Source organism: Myotis davidii, unplaced genomic scaffold (assembly GCF_000327345.1).
Source record: "Myotis davidii unplaced genomic scaffold, ASM32734v1 scaffold608, whole genome shotgun sequence".
In the NCBI taxonomy this organism is placed as follows: domain Eukaryota; kingdom Metazoa; phylum Chordata; class Mammalia; order Chiroptera; family Vespertilionidae; genus Myotis; species Myotis davidii.
The window spans coordinates 2951677-2973664 of record NW_006300025.1 but is presented as its reverse complement, the minus strand read 5'-3'; the positions used below and the strand labels follow the sequence as shown (position 1 = coordinate 2973664).

At 45.1% G+C, this 21988-nt stretch overlaps 1 protein-coding gene across 1 annotated transcript in view; it reads right to left on the bottom strand.

Annotated features, from left to right (window-relative positions):
• Positions 1 to 1026: 1026 nt before the first annotated feature.
• CFAP61 (cilia and flagella associated protein 61) overlaps positions 1027 to 21988 on the bottom strand; it is a 230857-nt gene continuing 209895 nt past the window's right edge. The window contains 2 exon segments of the mRNA XM_015572036.1: positions 1027 to 2812; positions 10353 to 10443. Coding sequence (XP_015427522.1) covers positions 2612 to 2812; positions 10353 to 10443 — 292 coding nt within the window. The 3' untranslated portion in view covers positions 1027 to 2611.

Here is a 21988-nt window from a genome sequence, read left to right as displayed (position 1 = left end):
ACTCTCCCTCCTCCCGGCAGGCAGGCAGGCCAGCGTGTGTTATTTTATTTGTCTAGAGAGAGCCTATTTGTTCAGTGATGTGTGGCCTCCTGTCCGCCAGCTTTAATGGGGGACGGAGAGGCTTGGTTTCTGTGAGCATTAGCATACAGCTGCCCGCGCCTGCCTTCCTGGGCTCACTTTATCCCAGCCTTATCATCACCTCTTCTCTCAACCAGAAAACAATCCACAGCTCCGCACACAGGCGACTCCATCGCCTGCCTCTCTCTCTCTCTCTCTCTCTCTCTCTCTCTCTCTCTCTCTCTCTCATTTTCTCTCTCATTCTCTCCCTCCCTCCCTCCCTCCCTCTTCGAAGGGTAAATATTGATTGGCTGGCTTCACATTTTATTCTCCATGCAGTTTCTCTTTCCTCTGTCACCTCCTCTTATATTTTTCTTTTGCCTTCCTGTGATATTTGGGGGAAATATGAGGAGCCATTTGGGGTAAGGAGGTGGCTACACTCGATTGCAAACCAACATAAGCCATGAGATCATTAGAGGCATCTGGGAGGCATGGTTGTTGCGTGCGATTTGGGGAAAACTTGGGAAAATGAACTTTGGTATTTTCCCATCAGAATTCTTTGTTCAAAACCATAGAATTCCAAAATCAGGCTTAGAACCCAAGATGTCCCCAGCTCAACAGCAAGTACTGAAACACACAGGAACTTCATGAATGCAGTGTCCCCACAGAAGCTATGCCTGTGCGTGCCAAGAGAAGTCCCAATATTGGTCTCTTTGAAGCCCCCCCTGCTTTTTTTGCGAGTCTTCACCATTAGTAAGGAGTAAATATCTTCATTCTCCCAAAGTCCTTAAGGCCGCCAGTTTCAATCTGGGATCAACCACTCTTGAGTACTTCTCTTATTCTTAGGAAAGTTGTTCCTCAGTGATAAAATGCTCCTCTTCACATGTACACTAAAATCTGTGCCTAGATTCCCAAAATGACCTCACTTACTGACCATGAGATGGTTACAGTAACCTCCTCCGATACACTTTGCAGACTGAAGAAAGGTAGTCTAGGCATTTTCAGATTTGCCATCATGATACCCATGGAGGTCCAAGACTGCTTTTTAAACAGCAGCAAAGGAAAGCATTAAATGTATGTATGATTCAATATTAAAACTGGCATTGCCATATGGGGTTCCTTTAATGTGACTAGAAGCTTTTTAATGGTAGTACTTGGTCACAGAAATCATAACTGTTGATCCTCTGAGGCTGTTCTGTTCATCTCCACCCAAGGGTCATAGACACTCACTATTTGCTGATGAATGGGCCTCTCAGGGGAAGGGAGTGGGAGGAGGATGGTTTCTGGAGCTGACTCATTCACAGGCCCTTGAAATAGGGTCTTTGGTTGTTGGGATGGCAGTTTGAAGAGTAAACCAGTAGCAATTGTTCTCTGTTCAAGTTACACAGTTTACCATGTGGCCGGGGCTGAGTAAAACAGACACGTGAGGGAATTCATGGAGGTTATTGCTCACTTGTGCCTGCCTTAGGAAAATCAGTGTCTAGTGTGCTAGAACAACGTTATTTTTGAGAAGTATTGATTCGATGATAACGGATGTGGAAATCTGTAATGCCAACTACGACTTTCCATCTAATAGCTGTGTTATCCTTGTAATTGTGCCAACTTTTGCTAAACATTAACATAAATGCAAAAAGTGAACACAAACTGGAATTATGTCCATGGAAACCAATTTTAAGCCCCTGCTGGTCAAAATTCAGTCACAAATAGTGTCACAATAACACCTAAAAGAGATCCAAATAAATGAAAACAGTCTTATGTGTTGTTTCTAAATCCACATGTTTTCTAGTAGGCATTTAATTTGCTTTTATTTTAAGAAGGTCTCTGACCCACATTATAGGTGACATGTAGTAGGCCCCCAATGCAAAGCAACAAGGCTAAGGGCTTAAGGAAGTCAACTAATTTCTGACTACCATTTTCTATTCTAACACCCACGTATGAAATTAAAAATTAAGAAAAATAAAATCTGTACGTGTGTTATATTCTAGTTTTTCACTGCATTTATGCCCATGACCTGCAACATGAAATGGAAATACAGGGTCTGTGATTGCAGCCTCCTCATTCCAAAAGTTACCTTAGGTTTTCCTACCCAATCAGTCCCTCTGATGCTGAATTACAGAGTTAATTTCTCATCATCAGTTTCACGAATGTTCCATGTGGGCACACCATTTTCCTTTTTATTGCCTAGGATTATTCCTGGGTAAACGTGAATAACAAAATTGGCGGCAGAACGTTTCAGGAAATGAAAGTCATACCCAAGGTAAAAACACGTTTTCCACAGTCTGATCTTATTTTATTGCTAAAACAGATTCTTCTGTATGGACCTGTCTGGTATTAGCAGAGCAGCTCCCTGGCCCAGGATAGAGGCGCACAGCCGTGCGCCACCTACTGGGACGACAGAAAATGACATGCGTAAGTGCATGCGGAGAAGACAGGACAAAACCAGGAGACAACGGTGCTTGGCTGTCAAGCCAGGCTTCAGAGAGGCTTCCTACTTATACAGAGCGCTTCTAGGAACTACAGGGGTGGGAACAATAAAGTGGAGACCGTGGCCACACTAAATGATGCCTGGCCACGCGTACATGGGCAGGTGGTAGTGGTTATAGTGCAGGTAGTCAAGGATACTCCTCTCCACCAGCATCTTGTAGATGCTTTCCTCGAAAACTCTTTTGAGGTATGTCCTGGGCTTCTCAGTCAGGTTAATGTCCTCATCTACAATCTGATGGGCTAACTGTTCTATGGAGGGAAGTTCTTCCTCCTGGAAAACACAGTAAGAGGCCAGATACAGAAATTACATGCATGCAAGCCCCATGACGAGAGGAGTTGCATGAACATGAAGAACATAGCGCTCAGTTCCCCAAAGATGGTCATTGTTTCCTAGCTTTTAAAAAATATTTTCAATTGTGGCCAAATATACATGACAAAATTTACCACTTTACCCATTTTTAAATGTATATTCAGTGGCATTAAGGACACTCATGTTGTTATGCAACCATCTCCAGAACCTTTTTATCTTCCCAAACTGAAACCCTGTCCCCATTAAACACTAAGTCCCAGTCCCCCCTCCTCCCAGTTCCTGGGAACCACCATCCTACTTTCTGACTCAATGATCTTGACTACTCCAGGGACCTCATAAAAGTGGAATTATATAGGATTTGTCTTTTTGTGATTAATTTACTTCACTTCGCATTACATCCTCAACGTTCACCAAGCATGGTCATTTTACGCTCTTGATTTTCAGATAAAAATGATCTGTAATCATGCTTATTTTAAAGCGAGTGATTAAATGTTTTTTTAAAAAATTATATTTGTATTGATTTCAGAGAGAGGAAGGGAGAGGGAGAGAGAGATTGAAATATCCATGATGAGAGAGAATCGTTGATTGGCTGCCTCCTGCATGGACCCTACTGGGGATGGAGCCCGAGCCTGCAACCCAGGCATGTGCCCTTGACTGGAATTGAACCCCAGACCCTTCAGTCTGCAGGCCGACATTCTATCCATTGAGCCAAACAGGCTAGGGCTGATTAAATGTTTTTACATGAAAACTCCTAGATGGTTTCCTTCATCTGGTTAGATCCTTAAGAAATAGGATTTTTAAAACTTAGAATACATTCTTATTAAAGCCAAATTTCATTGATATCTCTGGAGATAGAACTCCGGGCGAACAAAGTTATGTGAAGTTGAGAATCATATGCTGTGTGTCTCCCTAATATCGTAGGGATTTCTCCCCAACATTTTATTCCAAAAATATTCAAACACGCAGCAAGTTGACAGAATTGTACCTGGATTGTATGGCCAACTTTGCACTATATTTGCTTCATCTGCCCACGTATCTATTTATAGGAGGATTGTTATAAAAAGCACGTCACCAAGGTTTGAGCTGCAAGCTTTTCTGAACACCACAATAATTGAAAATTACCTTAAAGGAAGAGTCACATGGACTTTGATGCTCAGGGTTCATGGCTTATTGATAATCTCACATGGATTATTTATTTGAACTTCCAATAATTCTTTTTATTTTGAACAAAATAGTGGATAACTTGCAGAGTTCTACTGCATCATTAATCTATTAATAGTAAGAACTTATAGATAAAAATGTATTCCAACTATAGGGAGGCATAGGGAAATTATCACTTGTGTCTTTAAAGTGAGACGCTACTAAATATTAGGGATGCTGAATCATTTGATTGCCCCCAGCAGCCCTCAAGCTTATATGCTGCAATATATATGAGCCTTGTTTCTTCTCCCTTCATTCTTCAGGAGAATTATATCAGGCAAAAACAATCAACTTACAATTATTTTTATTCCCACAATAATTATTGAAGACTTTGGGCTTTTATATAACGCTGCTCTGATATTGGGGTAAATAGTGTAAAGTCACAAAATAGAACTTTTAAATTTACCTAAGACAAACAGTGCTCTCTAGATTGTAAACAGGATTTTTTGTGCTTTTCACTTGCTTCTTACTAGTATGGTGTGATCTCTCTTAGTGTGACCACCTTCCCTCTCAGTGTGACCACCTCCCTCTCAAGGTGACCATCTCCCCTCTCAGAGTGCTCACCTATGACCAACCCCCTTCCCAGTGCCACATAAAATACACCATCCTTTGTGTCTGGGTCTTTCATTTAACATAGTGTTTTGATGTTCATCCACTTTGTAGACTGTCTCAGGACTTCATTTCTTTTTATGAAGGAATAATATTACATTTTGTGGATATACCACATTGTTTATCCATTGATCTGTTGATGGAATTCAGGCTGTTTATTCTGATTAGTACTGCTATGAACATTCATGTACGAGTGTTCATTTGGATTTCTAAATTCTTTGGATGTACATACCTAGGAGTGCAATGACTAGGTCATATAATAATTCCATGTGTAAGTTTTTGAGGAACCATCAAACCAGCAACTGCACAATTTTATATTCCCATCAGCAATGCGTGAGGGTTCCAATTTTTCTATATTCTTGCTAATACTTGTTATATTATTACTTTTTTGTAGAGCCAGCCTAGTGGGTGTAACATGACATTTCATTGTGGTTCGGCTCTGAATTTTCCTAATGATTGATCATGTTAACATCTTTACATGTAAATGACTTTACTTCTGGGCTCTCAATTTTATTTCATTGATCTGTCTATCTACCTTTATATAAGTATCACCCCTGTCTTGGATACTGTTGATTTGTAGTAAGTTTTGAAATTTCATAGAGTACTAGAGGCCCGGTGCATGAAATTTGTGCACTTGGGGGGGGGCGGGGTCCCTCAGCCTGGCCTGTACCCTCTTGCAGTCTGGGACCCCTTGGGGGATGTCCACCTGGTATTAGACATCTCTCTCGTAATCCATAGTCCGGGGCTCTCACAGTCTGGGACTCCTCGCTCCTTACTGCCCGCCTGCAGCAGAGGCAGGAGAGGCTCCCGCCACCACCGCTGCACTCACCAGCTGTGAGCTGGGCTCACTGCTCCTTAGCGCTGCTGCTGAGGCAGGAGAGGCTCTTTCCACCGCTGCTGTGCTCGCCAGCCAGCCAGCCATGAGCCCCGAGCCTGGCTTCTGGCTGAGTGGTGCTCTCACGTGGGGAGTGCACTGACCACTAGGAAGCAGCTCCTGTGTTGAGTGTCTGCCCCCTGGTGGTCAGTGCATGTCATAGCGACCAGTCGTTGCATCGGTTGTTCCACCATTTGATCGATTTGCATATTAGGGTTGTATTATATAAGATGTCCTTTGATTTTTTTTTTCCAACAGCCAAAATTGTTTTGGCTGCTAGGAGTCCCTTGCATTTCCATGTAAGGGTTGGCTTTTCCTTCTACAAAATACATCATTGGGATTTTGATAGGATTGCATTGAAGTGGTGGGTTGTTTTGGATAGTATTGCCATCTCAACAATATTAAGTCTTCAAATCCATGAACACAGGTGTGTTTCCATTTCTTTGGTTTCTTTCAGAAATGCTTTGTTTTCAGTGTGCAAGTCTTGCACCGTCTTGGTTACATTTATTCCCAAGTATTTTATTTTTTTAATTTTTAAAAATCTTTTTATTGATTTCAGAGAGGAAGTGAGAGGGGGGGAGAGAGAGAGAGAGAAACATCAATGATGAGAGAATCATTGATTGGCTGCCTCCTGCATGCCCCACACAAGGGATCCAGCCCACAATCCAGGCATGTGCCCGTGACTGGAACCGAACCTGGGACCCTTCAGTCCGCAGGCCAGCGTTCTATCCACTGAGCCAAACCAGCTAGGGCAGTATTTTATTATTTTGATGCTACCATAAATTGAACTGTTTTCTCAGTTTCATTTTTGGATTATTCATTGTTAATGTAGACCACTGATTATTGTATGATCTTGTATCCTATAACTTTGCAGAATTTATTTGTTAGCTCGAATGCTATTTTGTGCATTTTATAGGATTTTCTATATAAAAGATCATGTCATTGGAGAAGAGAGATAGTTTTCCTTCTTCCTTTCCAATGTGGAAGGCTTTTTTCTTTTCTTTTTTCCTGCCTAATTGCTCTGGTTAGAACTTCCAATACAATGTTAAATGTGATGAAAGCAGGCATCCTCGTCTTGTTCCAAATCACAGAGGTGAAGCATTCACTCTTTCAACATCATTGTATATATGCTTTATTAGGTTGGGACAGTTCCCTTCTACTTTTTTTTAAAAAAACCGCTTTTACCATGAAAGCATGTTTGATTTAGCCAAATGCTTTTTCTGCATCAATTGAGGTGGTAGCATTTGCCCCCTTCATTCTATTAATGTAGTGTATTACATTGACTAATTTTTATATGTTGAACCACTCTTGCATTTTTGGGGTAAATCTCACTTGGCTATGGTTTTAGGCTGCTGGATTTAGTTTGCTAGCTATCAGTTGAAGATTTTTGAATTTTAACACATAGGGAATTTTGTTCTGTGGTTTTCTTTCCTTTTGATATCTTTGTCTGGTTTTGGTGTTAATCCTTTAAATGTGAAGTCATCTGGTCCTAGGCTTTTCTTTGCTGGGAGGTTTCTGATTACTGATTCAATACTTTCACTTTTTATAGATCTGTTGAGATTTTCTATTTCTTCTTGAGTCAGTTTTTGTAGTTTTTCCCTCCCTCCCTCCCTCTCTCCCTCCCCCCCCTCTCTCTTTCTTTCTTTCTAAATCTAGGTATTTATAGCTATGAATTTTCCTCTGAAAGCTGCTTTTTGCTGCATCCCATAAATTTTGGTGTGTTGTGTTTTCATTTTCATTAGTCTCTAAGTGTTTCTAATATCCCATTAGATTCCTTCTTTGAAATAAAAGAAGTTGCTTAAGAATATGTTGTTTAATTTCCACAAATCTGTGTATTTTTATTTTCTTTCTGTTTTTGATTCCTAGTTTCATTTCATTGTGGCTAGAGAATATACTTTGTATGATTTAAATCAGGGGTCCTCAACACTGAGCCAAACTGACCAGGCATGTCTATTTCATCTAGGTTTTTAATTGATTGGCATACAGTTGTTCATAGTATTCTTTTATAATCCTTTTTTACTTCTGCAAAGTCAGTAGCAATGTCTTTCATTTCTTTTAGTAATATATCCTTTTTCTTAGTCAATTTGGTTCAAGATTTGTCAATTTTGTTGATTTTTTTCAAAGAACCAACTTTTTTTTTCATCAATTTTCTCTGTCATTTAAAAAATTTTCTATTTCACTTATCTCCACTAAAATTTTTATTATTTCTTTCCTCTGCTGGGATTGGGTTTTGTTTGGTTTTCTTTTTCTAGTTCCTTAAGATATAAAATTATGTTATTGACTTGGAAACTTTCTTTTTGAAAAGTTATTGAGTGATTGATTGATTTTAGAGAAAGAGAGAGAAACATTGTTTTGTTGTTCCACCTACCTATGTATTCATTGGTCAATTCTTATATGTACCCCGATCAGGGCTTGAACCTGCAACCTTGGCATGTTGGGATAATGCTCTAACCAACTGAGCTAGCTGGCCAGGGCAAGATCTTCCTCCCTTCCTTCCTTCCTTCCTCCCGCCCTCCCTCCCTCCCTTCCTTCCTTCCTTCCTTCCTTCCTTCCTTCCTTCCTTGTTAGAAATCTGTTATTCTGGTGGAAGCGAAGAATACAAAGTCAGGGTCTTGGCTCTCAAGGAACTTATACTTTTACTTACAGTGCAAATCACAATGTGAAAAATACTCGAGATGGGCCATACGGGAGCTAGAGAAGGCGGATAATTTCTGCTTAGAGTGAGAAGGAATAGCTATCAAAGGACTCACAGTAGATTTGGAATTCTGAACAGAACTATGTAGACCAGGGGTCCTCAAACTACGGCCCGCGGGCCACATGCAAATACAAATATTCTATTTGTTCCCGTTTTGTTTTTTTACTTCAAAATAAGATATGTACAGTGTGTATAGAAATTTGTTCATAGTTTTTTTTTTTTAAACTATAGTCCGGCCCTCCAACAGTCTGAGGTACAGTGAACTGGCCCCTGTTTAAAAAGTTTGAGGACCCCTGATTTAAATCTTGAAAATTTATGGACAATCATTCTGTAGGCTAATATATGGCCTATCCTGGAGAATGATCCATGTGTACTTAAGAAGAATGTGCATCTTGCTATTGTTGGGTAGAGTGTTCTGTATATATGCGTTAAGACTAGCTCTTTTATTGTGCTGTTCAAGTCCTCTATTTCCTTATTGATCTTCTGATTATTCTATGCATTATTAAAAGTGAGATAGTGAAGTTTCCAACTATTATTTTAGAACAATATCTTCCTCCAATTCTATCAACTTTTGCTTCACATATCTTGGGGTTCTGTTGTTAGGTATATGTATGTTTATAATTGTTATATAGTTCTTAATGAATTTTGAAGGGTAATTTTAACTCCACATTTCACTCTGGTCAATGATTCTTTGGCTTCAGTTGCAGCTAACTGCAATGCCAATGGATTTCCTCTCTATGTCCACAAAAGGATTTGAGATGTCTTATACTGAGCTTCTTTTTAAAATAAATGACATATCGATTTGAGGTGACTTGTAACAGTCATAGATAATAGTCTTTTATTTCTTTCTCCACATGTGGAGAAAGAGGAAAATTGATATGCTAAGCTCTGGGATAGCATAGTTTATGGGACTGAAGTTCTGAATTTCCCTGAGGAAAAGGTAGAAACTGAGATGAAATGGGTTACAGCAACTCAATATTAGAGGAAAGGAATTACTGTTATTCTTTGGGGATGGCTATACTCTCTATTTCCCCAAAATCAGACTCTTAAATGAAATTCCCGCATGTGTGCATGTGCCCAGCCTTTCCACTGTCAGCCTGTCTCTACCATAACCGTCGCCACCACTGCTATCCGTGGTCGGCACTTACTGACAGCCTTCTTCTGCACCAAGTTCTTGCACACATCACACCCCCTCCTTTACCCCTTCCTCAGCTCTCCGAGGTGGAAGAGCTAGGCCCTGTCCCCCAGGGATCTGAGCTGGAGGCAGAGACCACTGCGCGCACCACCTCTTCCCGTGGCCTTTTCCATTTGACAAATACAGATGTGGAAAACAGAACAGTCCCCGGTGGAGACTTTTCTTTCAGAAGTTTCACTTTCTGGAAGTCTAAAAACCCACAAGAATGGTTGGGGAGCCTTTAGTGTGTCTTCCCCAAATGCCCATGGCCACTTCTGACCTCCTGCAAGGGCCCGCTGCCCACGCTGTTCGTTTATAGTAAACTGACCCACAGCAAACGTCTGTTCATTGGTACAGGCTGACGGTCCTCAGTGAGCGCCACGAACAGCGGATCACTGGGTTTGACAGTTTACTTAGAAAGATGAAGGAAAAGCTTCCCTTTTAAGCTTGACACCTAAAGCCCTGGGCCCTATGCAAAACGTTCATGAGAGGCTCAGAGCTGGGGTCTAGAGGAATTTGGCACGGAGGTTTGATGGGTAAGTAATAAAGGAATGGATGTTTCCTATGGGGCAGCAGTGAGCTGCAGATTACATTTTGAGAGGCCGTGGGAATCTGAGGCATCAAAGGGAGGGCCGTCAGCACCAGTCTTACCACCCAGTAGATATAACTCATCTCCAGTTTTCAGCCAACACTGTCAGCTGATGATGAAAAATACAATTATTTGTGAAAAGGAAAAAGAAATTTGCCCTTCATAAAAGGGTTTAAATAATCCATGTTCCCTGAATATCACCATCATGTTTACATACACTGTAGTTTGTTTACATGAAGTATAGGTAGTTTTAAAAGTAAAACCATAAAGTGGGAACGTAGGGAAAAGTCTAAAAGATCGACAATGCAAATGGTTTATATTTTGCAAGGAAGAACCCACATACCCATTAATCGCTCTTACCTTCTTGGAGGTTAAGATTTGGCGTAACTCTTTCCTGAGATCAATAAAACGATCGTGAAAGAGGGCCATGCACCAGGGCTCCGTGAAGTAGCTAGTGAGGGAGGGCAGAGAAGATTCAGTTAGCTGGAAACCCTCTCATTACCACTAATAAAGTATTTACCTGCTTTTTTGCCTTTGCAAATTACAGTCCTGGCCCCACTGCAATCGTTTGCTCATAAAATGCCCCGTGGAACAGCCTGGCCAATCAATTTTTTAAATGGATGTTCCTGATGTAGGGCCAGGTTCCATAATTACATTCAAAGTGGTTTAATTCAGAGCTGGGGCAAGACCCAGCGAAGAATCCTGATTTTATCAGAATTTAAAAGCCTGAAGACTTGTAAAGAACGGTGTCTCCATTATCTGCCCTCATTTGAGAAAAACAGATTGCAGGATTAACTGAACTGCTGCATAAACAAATTAAATTTGGGGAGACAATAACACAAACGTTGCTCATCATTAAGGCCTCTGGATTAATAATGACCAGAAAAACAGGCCACCTCGGCGTGGCAACACGGTCCTCGTACAATTGCCCGGATGCTTAATTGAATCTCTTTCAGGAGAGCAGCTCTCTTCGAGTTTGTATTCGCTAACTTTTCACAGGAAACTGCTTGGATACATGCTTTCTTTCACGGGAACAATATGGCTCTCCTTTATTTACTGATTGCTGAAAAGCTGATGCAGTCTTGGAATAACCAAGAACATTTGTTGGTGTTCTAAACTCTTAACTTTATTTGAATGCTCTGTGTCTTGGAACAGGAAACTTCACTGCTTCAGGGTTAGAGACACACCGATTGTGCGGGCTTCACTCTTCCTGGATGTGTCTGTCATCTCTGTTACTGTTAATGGATGTTATATAGGTGCACAGGGAAAGAAAAAAAAATACTGGTGCCCACACGCAGATGGGCACCTTCTGTTTTCCGAGGCTTAAAGTTAATTCTCGGGGAAGCAGCTAATGAGTCCCAGGGCCTACTGAGGTATTAAAAGACACATCTAATGACAAAAGTCTGTGCTATGAGCAGCATGGGTTTAGCTCTATCTGTTATTACCTATCATCCACTCACTTGACCAGAACATGACCCAATTTCATGCTTAATTACCTACTTGGTTGTTCAGATCATTTGTTCCTCCAACTATTAAGTTTACTAATATTTATTCCTTCCCCATTCTGTGCTCAGAACTGATCTGGGTACTGGGGAAACAGCAGGGACCAAAACAGACAAACACTCTTTATATTCGAGCCACAAATAGGTAAATACATAAAATGCTAGAGAATGAGAACTGCTTAGGAGAAAGCGTAAGTCCAGAGAGGACAGGAGGAGGCCAAAGAAAGGCTACGTCACCTAAGGCGGCGACTTAGTGAGCAAGCACCTGAGGGGCGCGAGAGCGCAAGCCTGGCGGAGACTGCAGGGAAAAGGCTTCGGAGAGAGGGAACAGCAGGTGCAAACGGTGAGCAGAGGCAGGGCTGTGCCCAGACCATGTAGGGCGGTGGGATGGATATAAACGGGGGTGGGAGGTGGGGTAGGAGATGAGCTCAGGAAGGTGATGGGTGGGAAAGGTGCATGGATGGAGTGTTTGTGTGAACTAATATAAATTCAAAGTAAACATCATTACATAAAAGGGTATGGTCTTTTTTTTCAATAGTTTTATTCATCTCAAACGGGCCGGATCCGGCCTGCGGGCCGTAGTTTGCCCACGGCTGTCCTAGAGGCAGGGGTATAGTCAGAGCTGTTGTGTAATCGCTCCATAGCCATCTAGCTCAGCATTTGCTGCAACAGGCATCCTATATTTGTTCATGAAATGAATGAATGATGAATGAATGAATGAACACACATTGCACTATATATCTTCTATATGCCTGGCCTTGATTGGCCTTTCATTGATACAGTATAAATTTGTGCCAAATAAATAGGTGACAAAACTCTGCAAAATACCCCAAATATGAAGAAAGAAGGAAACTCAATAGGAACAGCAGGAAAGCTGTGTGTGAAACCAGGGTTTAACGATGGTCTTCCTGAGCCCCGCAGCACGCAAAGGTGTGTCCGGGTGTCAGGAGGGCACCCAGTGGAAATCAGCTGGGGACTGCTCACCTCTGGAGATACTCGAGGCCACTGACCGTTGAACGAAAGCAGTCCAATCAATGGGAGTCCTAGCTACAAGGCTCTGGGCCCCTACAAACCCTGGCCAATGTCCAACATCTAATTCTTGGAGTAAAGACTGGGACAGGGCGGGCTGCCCAGGAGGCGTCAGCTCCGTGGGGCGATGTTTTGACGCGTCTTAGACGGTAGCTTTTTAGACCAACACATCAATGATAACTGAAGTCCAGACATTAAGCACAGCGTTTCCAGGGCAGCCCGTGCCTCTTAGGTCTAAACAACTTCTAGCGAAGCCTGAGGGAACTGTGCATGTGCCAGTATTGAAACTATCATACTCCCTAAGTTAGAAACCAAAGGGCCCTTTAAACTTGTTGCTCTCTTTCCTCAATTACTGAGACTCCCACCCTCCACCCCTGTGGTTCCGTGCACCATCAGGAGTTCCCGCCGCCCCTTGTTTTGGTGGCCACAGCCACATCCTTCTCGGCAGCATATGCTCTGCCTCAGCTTTCCTCGCCCAGCCCGGCTCTGCTGCCACAACCAGGTGCTGTTCAAGCAGTCTTTCTGCCTATCGCCTTCAGAACTCTCTTCTCTTCATTGTCTTCTCCAAAGGGTTAGTTCTGTGGAAAACCCACTTCCCTCAGGTGTGGGGAGCCGCTACAGTGTTTGGACAGGTTCAAGCCTTGGACTGATGAGAGGGCACAGTCCTCTCATTACCAACGTGCAAGTCCCAGCTTGGAGGGCAGGGCCCTCCCAGCACAATTATAGCCAACAGCTGTAGTTGTGAGCTTGAACCTATGGTCCCAACACATGGCCCCACATGCCTGAGTGATAGAGTTCAGGTGCATGTAGTTGAGTGGGATTGAAACCCACGAGAATGTTGTAAACATCTTGGTCACGCTCTTACTCTGCCCCGTGGCATCTGCTATAAAATAAAGACATGGCTTGTGGGCATCATCGCTGTTGCTCAGAGAAGCAGCGTCCCACCGATACCCAGCTTTCATTCTCCTGTCTGTCTTTTCTAAGCCTTTCAGCCGCCCCCACTCAGGTTCACCCTTGGCCGTGCCGGCGTGGCACACTCAGGGTCACGCTGCTGCCCACCCTGGGCTCTGGCCCACCATCTAGCGCCCACATTTGCACAGCCTCCGTCACAAAGCCAAACACACAAGGCCGGAGAAGTAAGTGGCCCTTGGTCCTCTGTCTGCCCAGAGCCTGGGGGAAAGGGGTGATGAGGAAGCTGGACGCATTGCCAATTCTTCCTTTGCTGGCTTTGAAACTCTCCGTGGCTTCTCGCACCAGCATCCAGAAGAGACGACACCTTGGACTTGGCAACCCCTGTTCGCATCACAGAATGTTGAACGGCTTACACAGGAGCCGAGCAGACCTGAAATTGTGTTTCTCTCACACTCCCCACCCCTGCCTCCCGTGGAAAAGCAGCTTGGTATCCTCGGCCAGAAGGTCACAATTTGTGTAGCCAACTGCTACCCAATTTCCTGGAAATCGCCAGTGGCAGTCATTTTTATATAAAATAAAACGAGGTTTCATAGAATTCTACTTGGATTTCACTTTTTTTGTCTTTCAAGAAAGAAGGCTTGGGTTCCATTAAAACAGGGTGTGATAATGAAGTAATTACCCTTGAAACCAAACCAGCAAGTGGGCTTCTGAAGGCTCCTGTTGGATTGTATTGCTGTTTCAGTGGTGGTCCCCGAGACATTATCCACAGGGCCGTGAAATGATAGCGCTCCTCCGGCTGGGAGAGCGGGCGCAGGTCCCAGCCCACCTGGAGGGCAGCTTCTGCACATCTGTCTGCAGCCTCAGACATCCCAGACTGCCTGCGGACCAAGTTAAACCCGGACAAAGTGAAGCAGCTGCTAATTTGTAGGGTGGTTGTTAGATGTAAAGTGTTGTGGGTACAGGTGAAAGGGAATCTTCTGATTAAGAAAAAAAAAATGGTACCAACAACCTACCTAGTGAAGAATCTCACTTGCAAGGTCCTTCTCCAGGTCTTACAGAAACTGCGTTTTCGGTAGTAATTTTTTAAAAAAAAATATGTTTTTATTGATTTCAGAGAGGAAGGGAGAGGGAGAGAGAGAGAAACATCAATGATGAGAGAGAGTCATTGAATGTCTCCTGCACGAGAGAGAGAGAAACATCAATGATGAGCGAGAGTCATTGATTGTCTCCTGCAGCCCCCTACTCGGGATGGAGCCCAAAACCTGGGCATGTGCCCTGACCAGGAATAGAACCAGTAACCTCCTGATTCATAGGTTGATGCTTAACCACTAAGCCACACCGGCTGGATTTTGGTAGCCATGTTTAAAGGGCTCACAGGATGACCTCGGGGGTGAAACATCAATGATGAGCGAGAGTCATTGATTGTCTCCTGCAGCCCCCTACTCGGGATGGAGCCCAAAACCTGGGCATGTGCCCTGACCAGGAATAGAACCAGTAACCTCCTGATTCATAGGTTGATGCTTAACCACTAAGCCACACCGGCTGGATTTTGGTAGCCATGTTTAAAGGGCTCACAGGATGACCTCGGGGGTCCCTGTGATGAGGATGCCTTTCGAGGCTGTGGACCACGGTCATTGACCACTCACAGACCCCAAGTAGCCTGGCTTCTGTCCATGATCCACTTTTATGCTCCCTGAGACCTGGTTTGCTTCTGGAAAATTAACTTTTAAAAATAACCATTTTTTTCTTTTCAGAGCAGTACAGAGTTCCTACATACTCCCCCTTTCCCTCAGTTTCCTAACACCTGCATTAGTGTGGCACGTTTTTATAATTCATGAGCCAATATCAATACATTGTTCTTAGCTAAAGCCTGAGGTTTACACTGGTGTTCATTTCCTGGGTTGCACATTCTGTGGATTTGACAAATGCAACGTTAAAAATCGCCTGAGCCTCCCGCCCTCCCTCGGAACTCCTGGAAAATTAACATTTTAGGAAATGAACTTTTATTAGAGAAAATGTAGCTGTGTAAAAATTCTATAAAATACTTCAATAACTCTATTTCTCTTAGAAATAGAGTAGTATTCTCCCTCTCCCTCTCTGTCCCCGCCCCCCCAAAAAACAAACAGCCCCACTATGCCTCTCAAACTTGCCGGCAGCCCCCAAGACCAACAGCCACGTGACTTGAGGCTTTGGTGTCCTGAGGTGCTGGATTTGGGCATCAGTTTAGGATGAAAGCGATTTGACTCTGTTTTCTATAATGTTCAGGGGGACATGACAATTGCAGGCATTACAATTTACTTGCTAAAAATGCGTGTAAACCAAACACACGCATGGGGTGTGGGGCTGGCGTGAGGCTTGGTCACTGGGAATTTTAGAACCAGGTCTTCTCTGGACAAGGAGGAAGCTGGCAAACGCTGATCAGAGGAGGCCTCTCAGGTGGGCGAGGCATCCCAACCGCAGGGCGGTGAGGACCAGCTCCTTCTAGCAGGTGCCGAGGTACTTTATTCAACAGAAGGCACATTTAATCCCTCCACAGGGTAAAGAAACGGGCCTGCGTTACATCTCTCTCAGGTCTGTGTGGGGAAGACACCCTCCTTGATGGCAAGTGGCACCTGCTGAGCACTTCCTACACCGGCCACTCGGCTACTCAGGACCGAGAATTCTGGAAAGTCATGCCAGCTCCCCTTCCACACTAGCTGTGGTTTGCAGACATCCCTCTTCGTCCTGGGACCGAGCGCTCTGGGCTGGGAGCTGACTAAGGCAGCGTCAGGGCACCGTCAGTCCATCTGTAGCTCAGACTTCTCTCCACTCCACATCTGCACCCCAGCTGCTCGCTGCTCCCTTTGCTGCCTCCCACTGAGGAGGGTCTCAGAGTCTCACCCCTCACATCCATCCAAATACCTCTCACCCTGGCCTTCCTGCCGCCCCCGCAGCCCAGGGGACCCTTTCCATGTCTACAGCTTCTGCTGCAGTGCCATCGAAGGTTCCGGTCCAGCACAAACCTCCTCCTTGAAGCTCGCTCCTGGCCGAGGGCATCCACTCACTCTCTCAGCATCATTTTCACTGCCCGGGCACCTCTGACGTTGCAGGAAAGTTAGCCTGGTGCACGTTGCGTTCTCTCACATGCTGTGCACTCGGGGCCACGGCATCTGGCACAGGGCTGGTCCCCTTGAGACTGAAGGAGCAGGTGGAACCCTCGCTCCTGAAGAGACTGCTCTCCCTACCGTCCATCTCCCTGTGGCCCCAGCTGCAGGGGCCGGGCGCAGGGTGGGTGAGAGGGGTTTCCAGGGGCAGGACCCCTGCGGGCTTCCTCTAAACCAGCCTAGGAACAAGGCAGCCTTCATGATTAAAGTGAGAAAAACTTTTTGAATTTAACCAAACTCATTTTGCAATTGATTACAGTGAGTCGCCTTAGGTGACCTCCTTTTGATATAAGCATGTTAGAAAGAAGTTTTGTTTTAACCCTTTGAGCGCCAACCAATATCCTAGGAACTATGCTAAAATTGCCAAGGCATTTTTGTTGATTTCACAGCAGTTTAGGAAAAAAATTATGAATCGCAAGTAAATGAAGTTACATATTCAAAAACTTAAGGAAACTTGTTCTACACTGACACATTTAGCAATATCATCATCACTAATAAAAGCAGAGTTAGAACTGGACGCCATTTCGAAGCTTTGATAGCACTCCCGGCACTTTTGGCGAAAGACGGGAGGAGCTTGACCATGCTCCCCGGCACTCTAGGGGTTAAGAAACGTTTGCGGTCTAGTTTTCCCCCACCTCCCAAATGGAATGACTTCTGTGCTTTGGGTTCCATTCCTTCTCTGCAGAAAGAAGAGGAACATCCTTGCCTAGGCTGGGGGCAGGCCTGCATGGCTGGCGGCAAGTGCTACGGGTGATCAGCATTAGGGAGGAGCTTTCAGAAATGTTAAATTTCCATCAATATCATAAATTAAAAAAAAACCCAGACTTAGAAAACATTCACTTCTTTCCCAGTTAATATTCAAAACGGGAAGACTGACTGCTGCCCCTGAGTAACAACATGGCCCGTCGCCTCGCAAACGTCAGGGGAGCACGTCAGGCGAGAACACAGCAACAACTCTGCAGATGTGGGTGTCAGCATCGCAAAAGCCATCTCCGCCCAGCTGTGAGAACACGCTCACCCGGGGTCTCTGGGGTCTCTCTCCCTTCGCCGACGGCCGGGCAGGTTTACTTGGGAGGACTTCAGTTCTCCACCACTTTTGCAAATAACACACTTTTCTCAGAAGCCCCAGGAAATGTCGACTCGTGGAACTGAATTAACCGTTTCCGGTCGATATGGTCCAATCGTTAAGCGATTGATCAGACTTCTCCGGAGTTCATCTTCATGTGCTCATTTGGCCTATAGTATCGACAGCATCACACAGTCTGGGAGGGGATCCGCCGACTAGCGTGGCCATTGGTCACTCTGACGGCGGAGGAAAACCAATCGACAAGGCACGCTGAGAGCACTGCGTTCGGCGGCCTCAGGAAAGGTACAATAGGTCCAAGGGAAAAGAACAGTGGGGAAAGGTGTTGCTCTTTCCAATCCTGGTTCTTATCTCTAACGCCAAGGCCAGCGGGAAAGGGGAACCGAGGAGGATCAAGGCTGCTCCCCCAGCATCCAAACGGTTCAACTGGAAATCGCTAAAGTACCCAACAGTTCGGAACAAGGAGGTGGGTGGTCGGAGAAGGAAAACATCTCTTTCTCCAAGATCTCTGTGTTTTAAATGAAAAGCATGCTAGTGTTTGCTTGGTGTGATACAGCTTAGTTTTTGCTTTTAGGCCCATTAAGTGGATCCCCAGCCGCCACTCACACCAGCACAGAGGTTTGCCCGAGCTGGACACGCCTCTCTGCGTGGCCTGTTCTCCTGGAAGGGCCTGCAACTGGGCGGCCTGCAGGCTGCCCTTGGAGAATGAGTTTCTCACGGTACCTGCCCTTTCTTGTCCTGACAGCGCCCTAAGTTCACGGCAGAGGACAGGCAGTTCTCCCACAACGCCCGGCTGTAAGCCATGCTCAGCGCGGGCTCTGAGCCTTGTGGTACCCTGGGCTGAGCACGGCTGCCAGGACCTGTCCCTCCCGTTTACATTCTGATACACAGATGGTAGGAAGTGACAAGTGTCACGGTATGCACTCAAGGGGCCAGGTATGGCCTACAGACGTGTTTGCTTTGGCCTGAGCAACATTTGGAAATTGGATTTCTGGCCTTTCTTTAAAAAATAGATCACATTTGCCAATGCTGGGTCCTCATTGCCATGCAGCAGCCATCAGCTCAACTGATGCCCCTGCGGTTCATCACTGTCAGTTCCCAGCAGCCTACATGGGTTGTGCCACGCCTGGCTCCGGGGTTAGGGTGAGATAGAGGCAGGCTGGTAAACACGGTTTCTGAGGCCACCTGCCCCACATCCCCTTCTCCCCGCTGGTTCATGTGCTGAGAACATAGATGCTATGTCCTGTGTCCCTTTCTCCTTCCATCCATCCACCCGTCCATTTATCCAGCCCGCCCTCCATCCTAATTGATGAGGCATTTCTCTTTATTTCCAATGCCCACTTCCCTCTGGTTCTGTTCTCTGCTGCCTCAGTCTACCCTCAACGAATACCCTTCCTTCCCCTTTGTGTTTCTCTGACCTAGGCATCTTCCAGAGCTTCTGACGAAGGGGAAGACCTAGGAGGCCATTCTCCACCATGAAATCGTGTGCCAGACACTCTGCCGACATGGAGGGAACCGCAGCGAGAAGGTGGTCCCCACCCGACATGTGCACACGGGAAGGTAGAAGTGCGAGAGGAGCTTACGCCAGTGCAGCATGGAAGGGCTGGAAGGGAGGCGCTCTGGGAGGGCTGAGGAGAGCATCCCTCAGAGTGAGTGGAATGTGGTCCTAAGCTCACCTCTCATGGGCTCATGTTTGCCAAACTTCAGTCTCCTTGGGAACCCATCCATTTTTGCAAGGACTACGTTGATCTCAAAAATTTCCTTTCAATTAATTTGCTGTGTTGTTGTTGTTTTTAATCGAAATAACTACTCTATCTTAAGTAATAGTATCTGTGAAATCACAGATTTAATGTGCTTGTTACATTTTTTCTTATTCTTATTGACATTATGCCATAATTAATGAAGATGTGCGGCTCTACAGCCTAAGGAATCTTGAATACCACCTGCGGATGCCCACCACACTCTGGGACCCAGTTTTTCTTTGCCGCTGGAGCTGCTGTGGTATTCATCTGGGGACACAAACCTACAGACATCGTGCGAAGTAGTCTCTGTGCACTATCCCACTTCATCCCAATTCCAATTCTCTAGAGCAGGACTGGCTGGCTCAATTTACCGATGAGGAAATAGGTTCAGAAAAGTTAAATGACTTCCCGAGGTTACATAACTAACAAGGGGCTGAAATGGGTCTTAACCATAATCTCGTGACCTGAAAGTTCATGCTCCGAACAACCCCACAACCAGATCTCACTTTCCTGTGCTTGTTCCTTAGCCTTTCTAGCAACTTTCTGAATCGCCCCAGATTCCTTGGTACCCCCTGCATTAGTTAATATTAGGTTTGATTGCTGTTCTAGAAAATTTCAAAATAACAGTGGCTTTTTAAAGGCATGGGTGTAGTTTTCTTTTATGTAAAGAATGTCCAGGTAGAATGTCTAGGGTTGGCATGGTGGTTCCATGGACATCAGATCATAATACTATCCAGAGGGCCTTGGGCCTCATGGCACAAAACAGCTGCCGAGCTTCAGTCGTCACACACACACGTCTTAGATGGAGACAGGGAAAAAGAGGGCCTTCCCCTCTCGCTCCGGGAGAATTGCTAAGAGTCTCACATAACACTTGTACTTATATCTTACTGGCTGAAGGTTGGTCATGTGATTTCCTTGGCTGCAGGGGCAGCTGGGAATCATTGTCATTTATTTTAGGTTCCATGCAACATCCTAGAAATCGGGATTCTGTTTCCAGAGAGGAGAGAATGGATGTTGTATGTGCTATGATGCCCAACAGACTGCACAGCATCTACTTTCTACCAAAATATTTTCTTAAAGTTAAATTTATAAAAACTGGGAGAATGTATTTAGTTGAAGTTATAAGAACTTAATAGCTATCATTTTCAATGAAAACCTATCCCAGAATTAAACTTTCTGGCAAAAAAGCAAGCCTTGCAAGTATTTTCTGTCTGTGACAGCCACCTCAAAGCCCGGGCCTTCTTGAGTTCTGCACCGGCTGAGTTGGCTTTAACACGGAGGAGAGCAGGGAGCAATCTGTGTTTACACGGTAAGGTTGCTTCTTCTGCCCATGAAACAACGTGGGTTCTTGCATTTCAACACAATTTTCAAAAATCAGAATAAGAACAAATAAGTATTTCTCATTAACCATAGGTTTGTTCGGAAATTAAATTACACGATTCTGGGGCTGTGGAGTTTCCATAGGGAGACCACGTATTGCATGAGCAGATGCAGGCCTGTGCTGCACTGCGGCAAAACAACCCCGAAGACGGAAATGGACGTTTAATTGAAGTATTTCCTGTCCAACTCAAGTTTTCCAGAATCTCCATCTATTCAGTGTGTTGCTTCGAGGTAGATCTAGGAAGGTGAGATTCATGATTTTGAAAGCAAAGCCAACTAGTCATTCGATAAGCAGTTATAATCGTCACCTGCTAAAGATCTAGATAATAGAAGAACAAGCATCCTCTGAATGCAATTGGGCTAGGGCTTTGCTGTCACAAGCTAGCACTGGCCCAAACAGACGATGGGTGTTAATTGCTCACTGGCACCAAAACCAAAATGCTGGTCTTCGGCAGAAGTCAGCCGTCTTCTGAATGGCTTGTCCACAACCCCTCTGGTCAGCCCATGGCTCTACAGAGGTGGCATCTTCCCAGTTACCCTGGGACCCCCGGGTCCCCGGGAACAAACACTGCTGAAAACCCCGTGTCTCTCTGGGCACTGGAGCCCTGTCTGGCCACAGAGGTGGGGGAGACACTCCCTGGAGCGGCTTCCTATGCTCAGAAAATGAAGGCTGCTGACTGCTGGTGGCCACTGCAACAGGCCTGTTTATTTGTCTGAACTGGGCACACCCAGAACTCTCTGCAGAGGGAGATCCCAAGCAGTACACGGGCCCTGAAACCACCACACTGAGGGGTGGGGTGGGGGACTGTGCTCTCTCTCAAGCACAAGTTCTTCTTAGGCTCATTGTGTCTGTAAGAGTCCGAACCCCAGAGCACAGCTGTCCTGAATCAGTGTCGGCACCCAGATCATGCCGGGGTGGAACACAGGTGGCCTGCCCCACTGCCCCTGAGTCGTGGTCTTCAGAAGCATTATGCTCACAGGATTGTCTGTCTGCTGTCCACTTGTTTTACTTTTTTAATATATCCTATCTAGTAATAGACAAACATGGTAATTAACCATACCTCTGACACGCTTCCCATTGGCTAATCAGGGTGATATGCAAATTAATTGCCAACCAAGATGGCGGCCGGCAGCCAGGCAGCTGAAGTGAACAGGAGGCTTGCTTGCTCCAGTGAAGGAGGAAGCCAAGGTTCCCCGCCTGCTG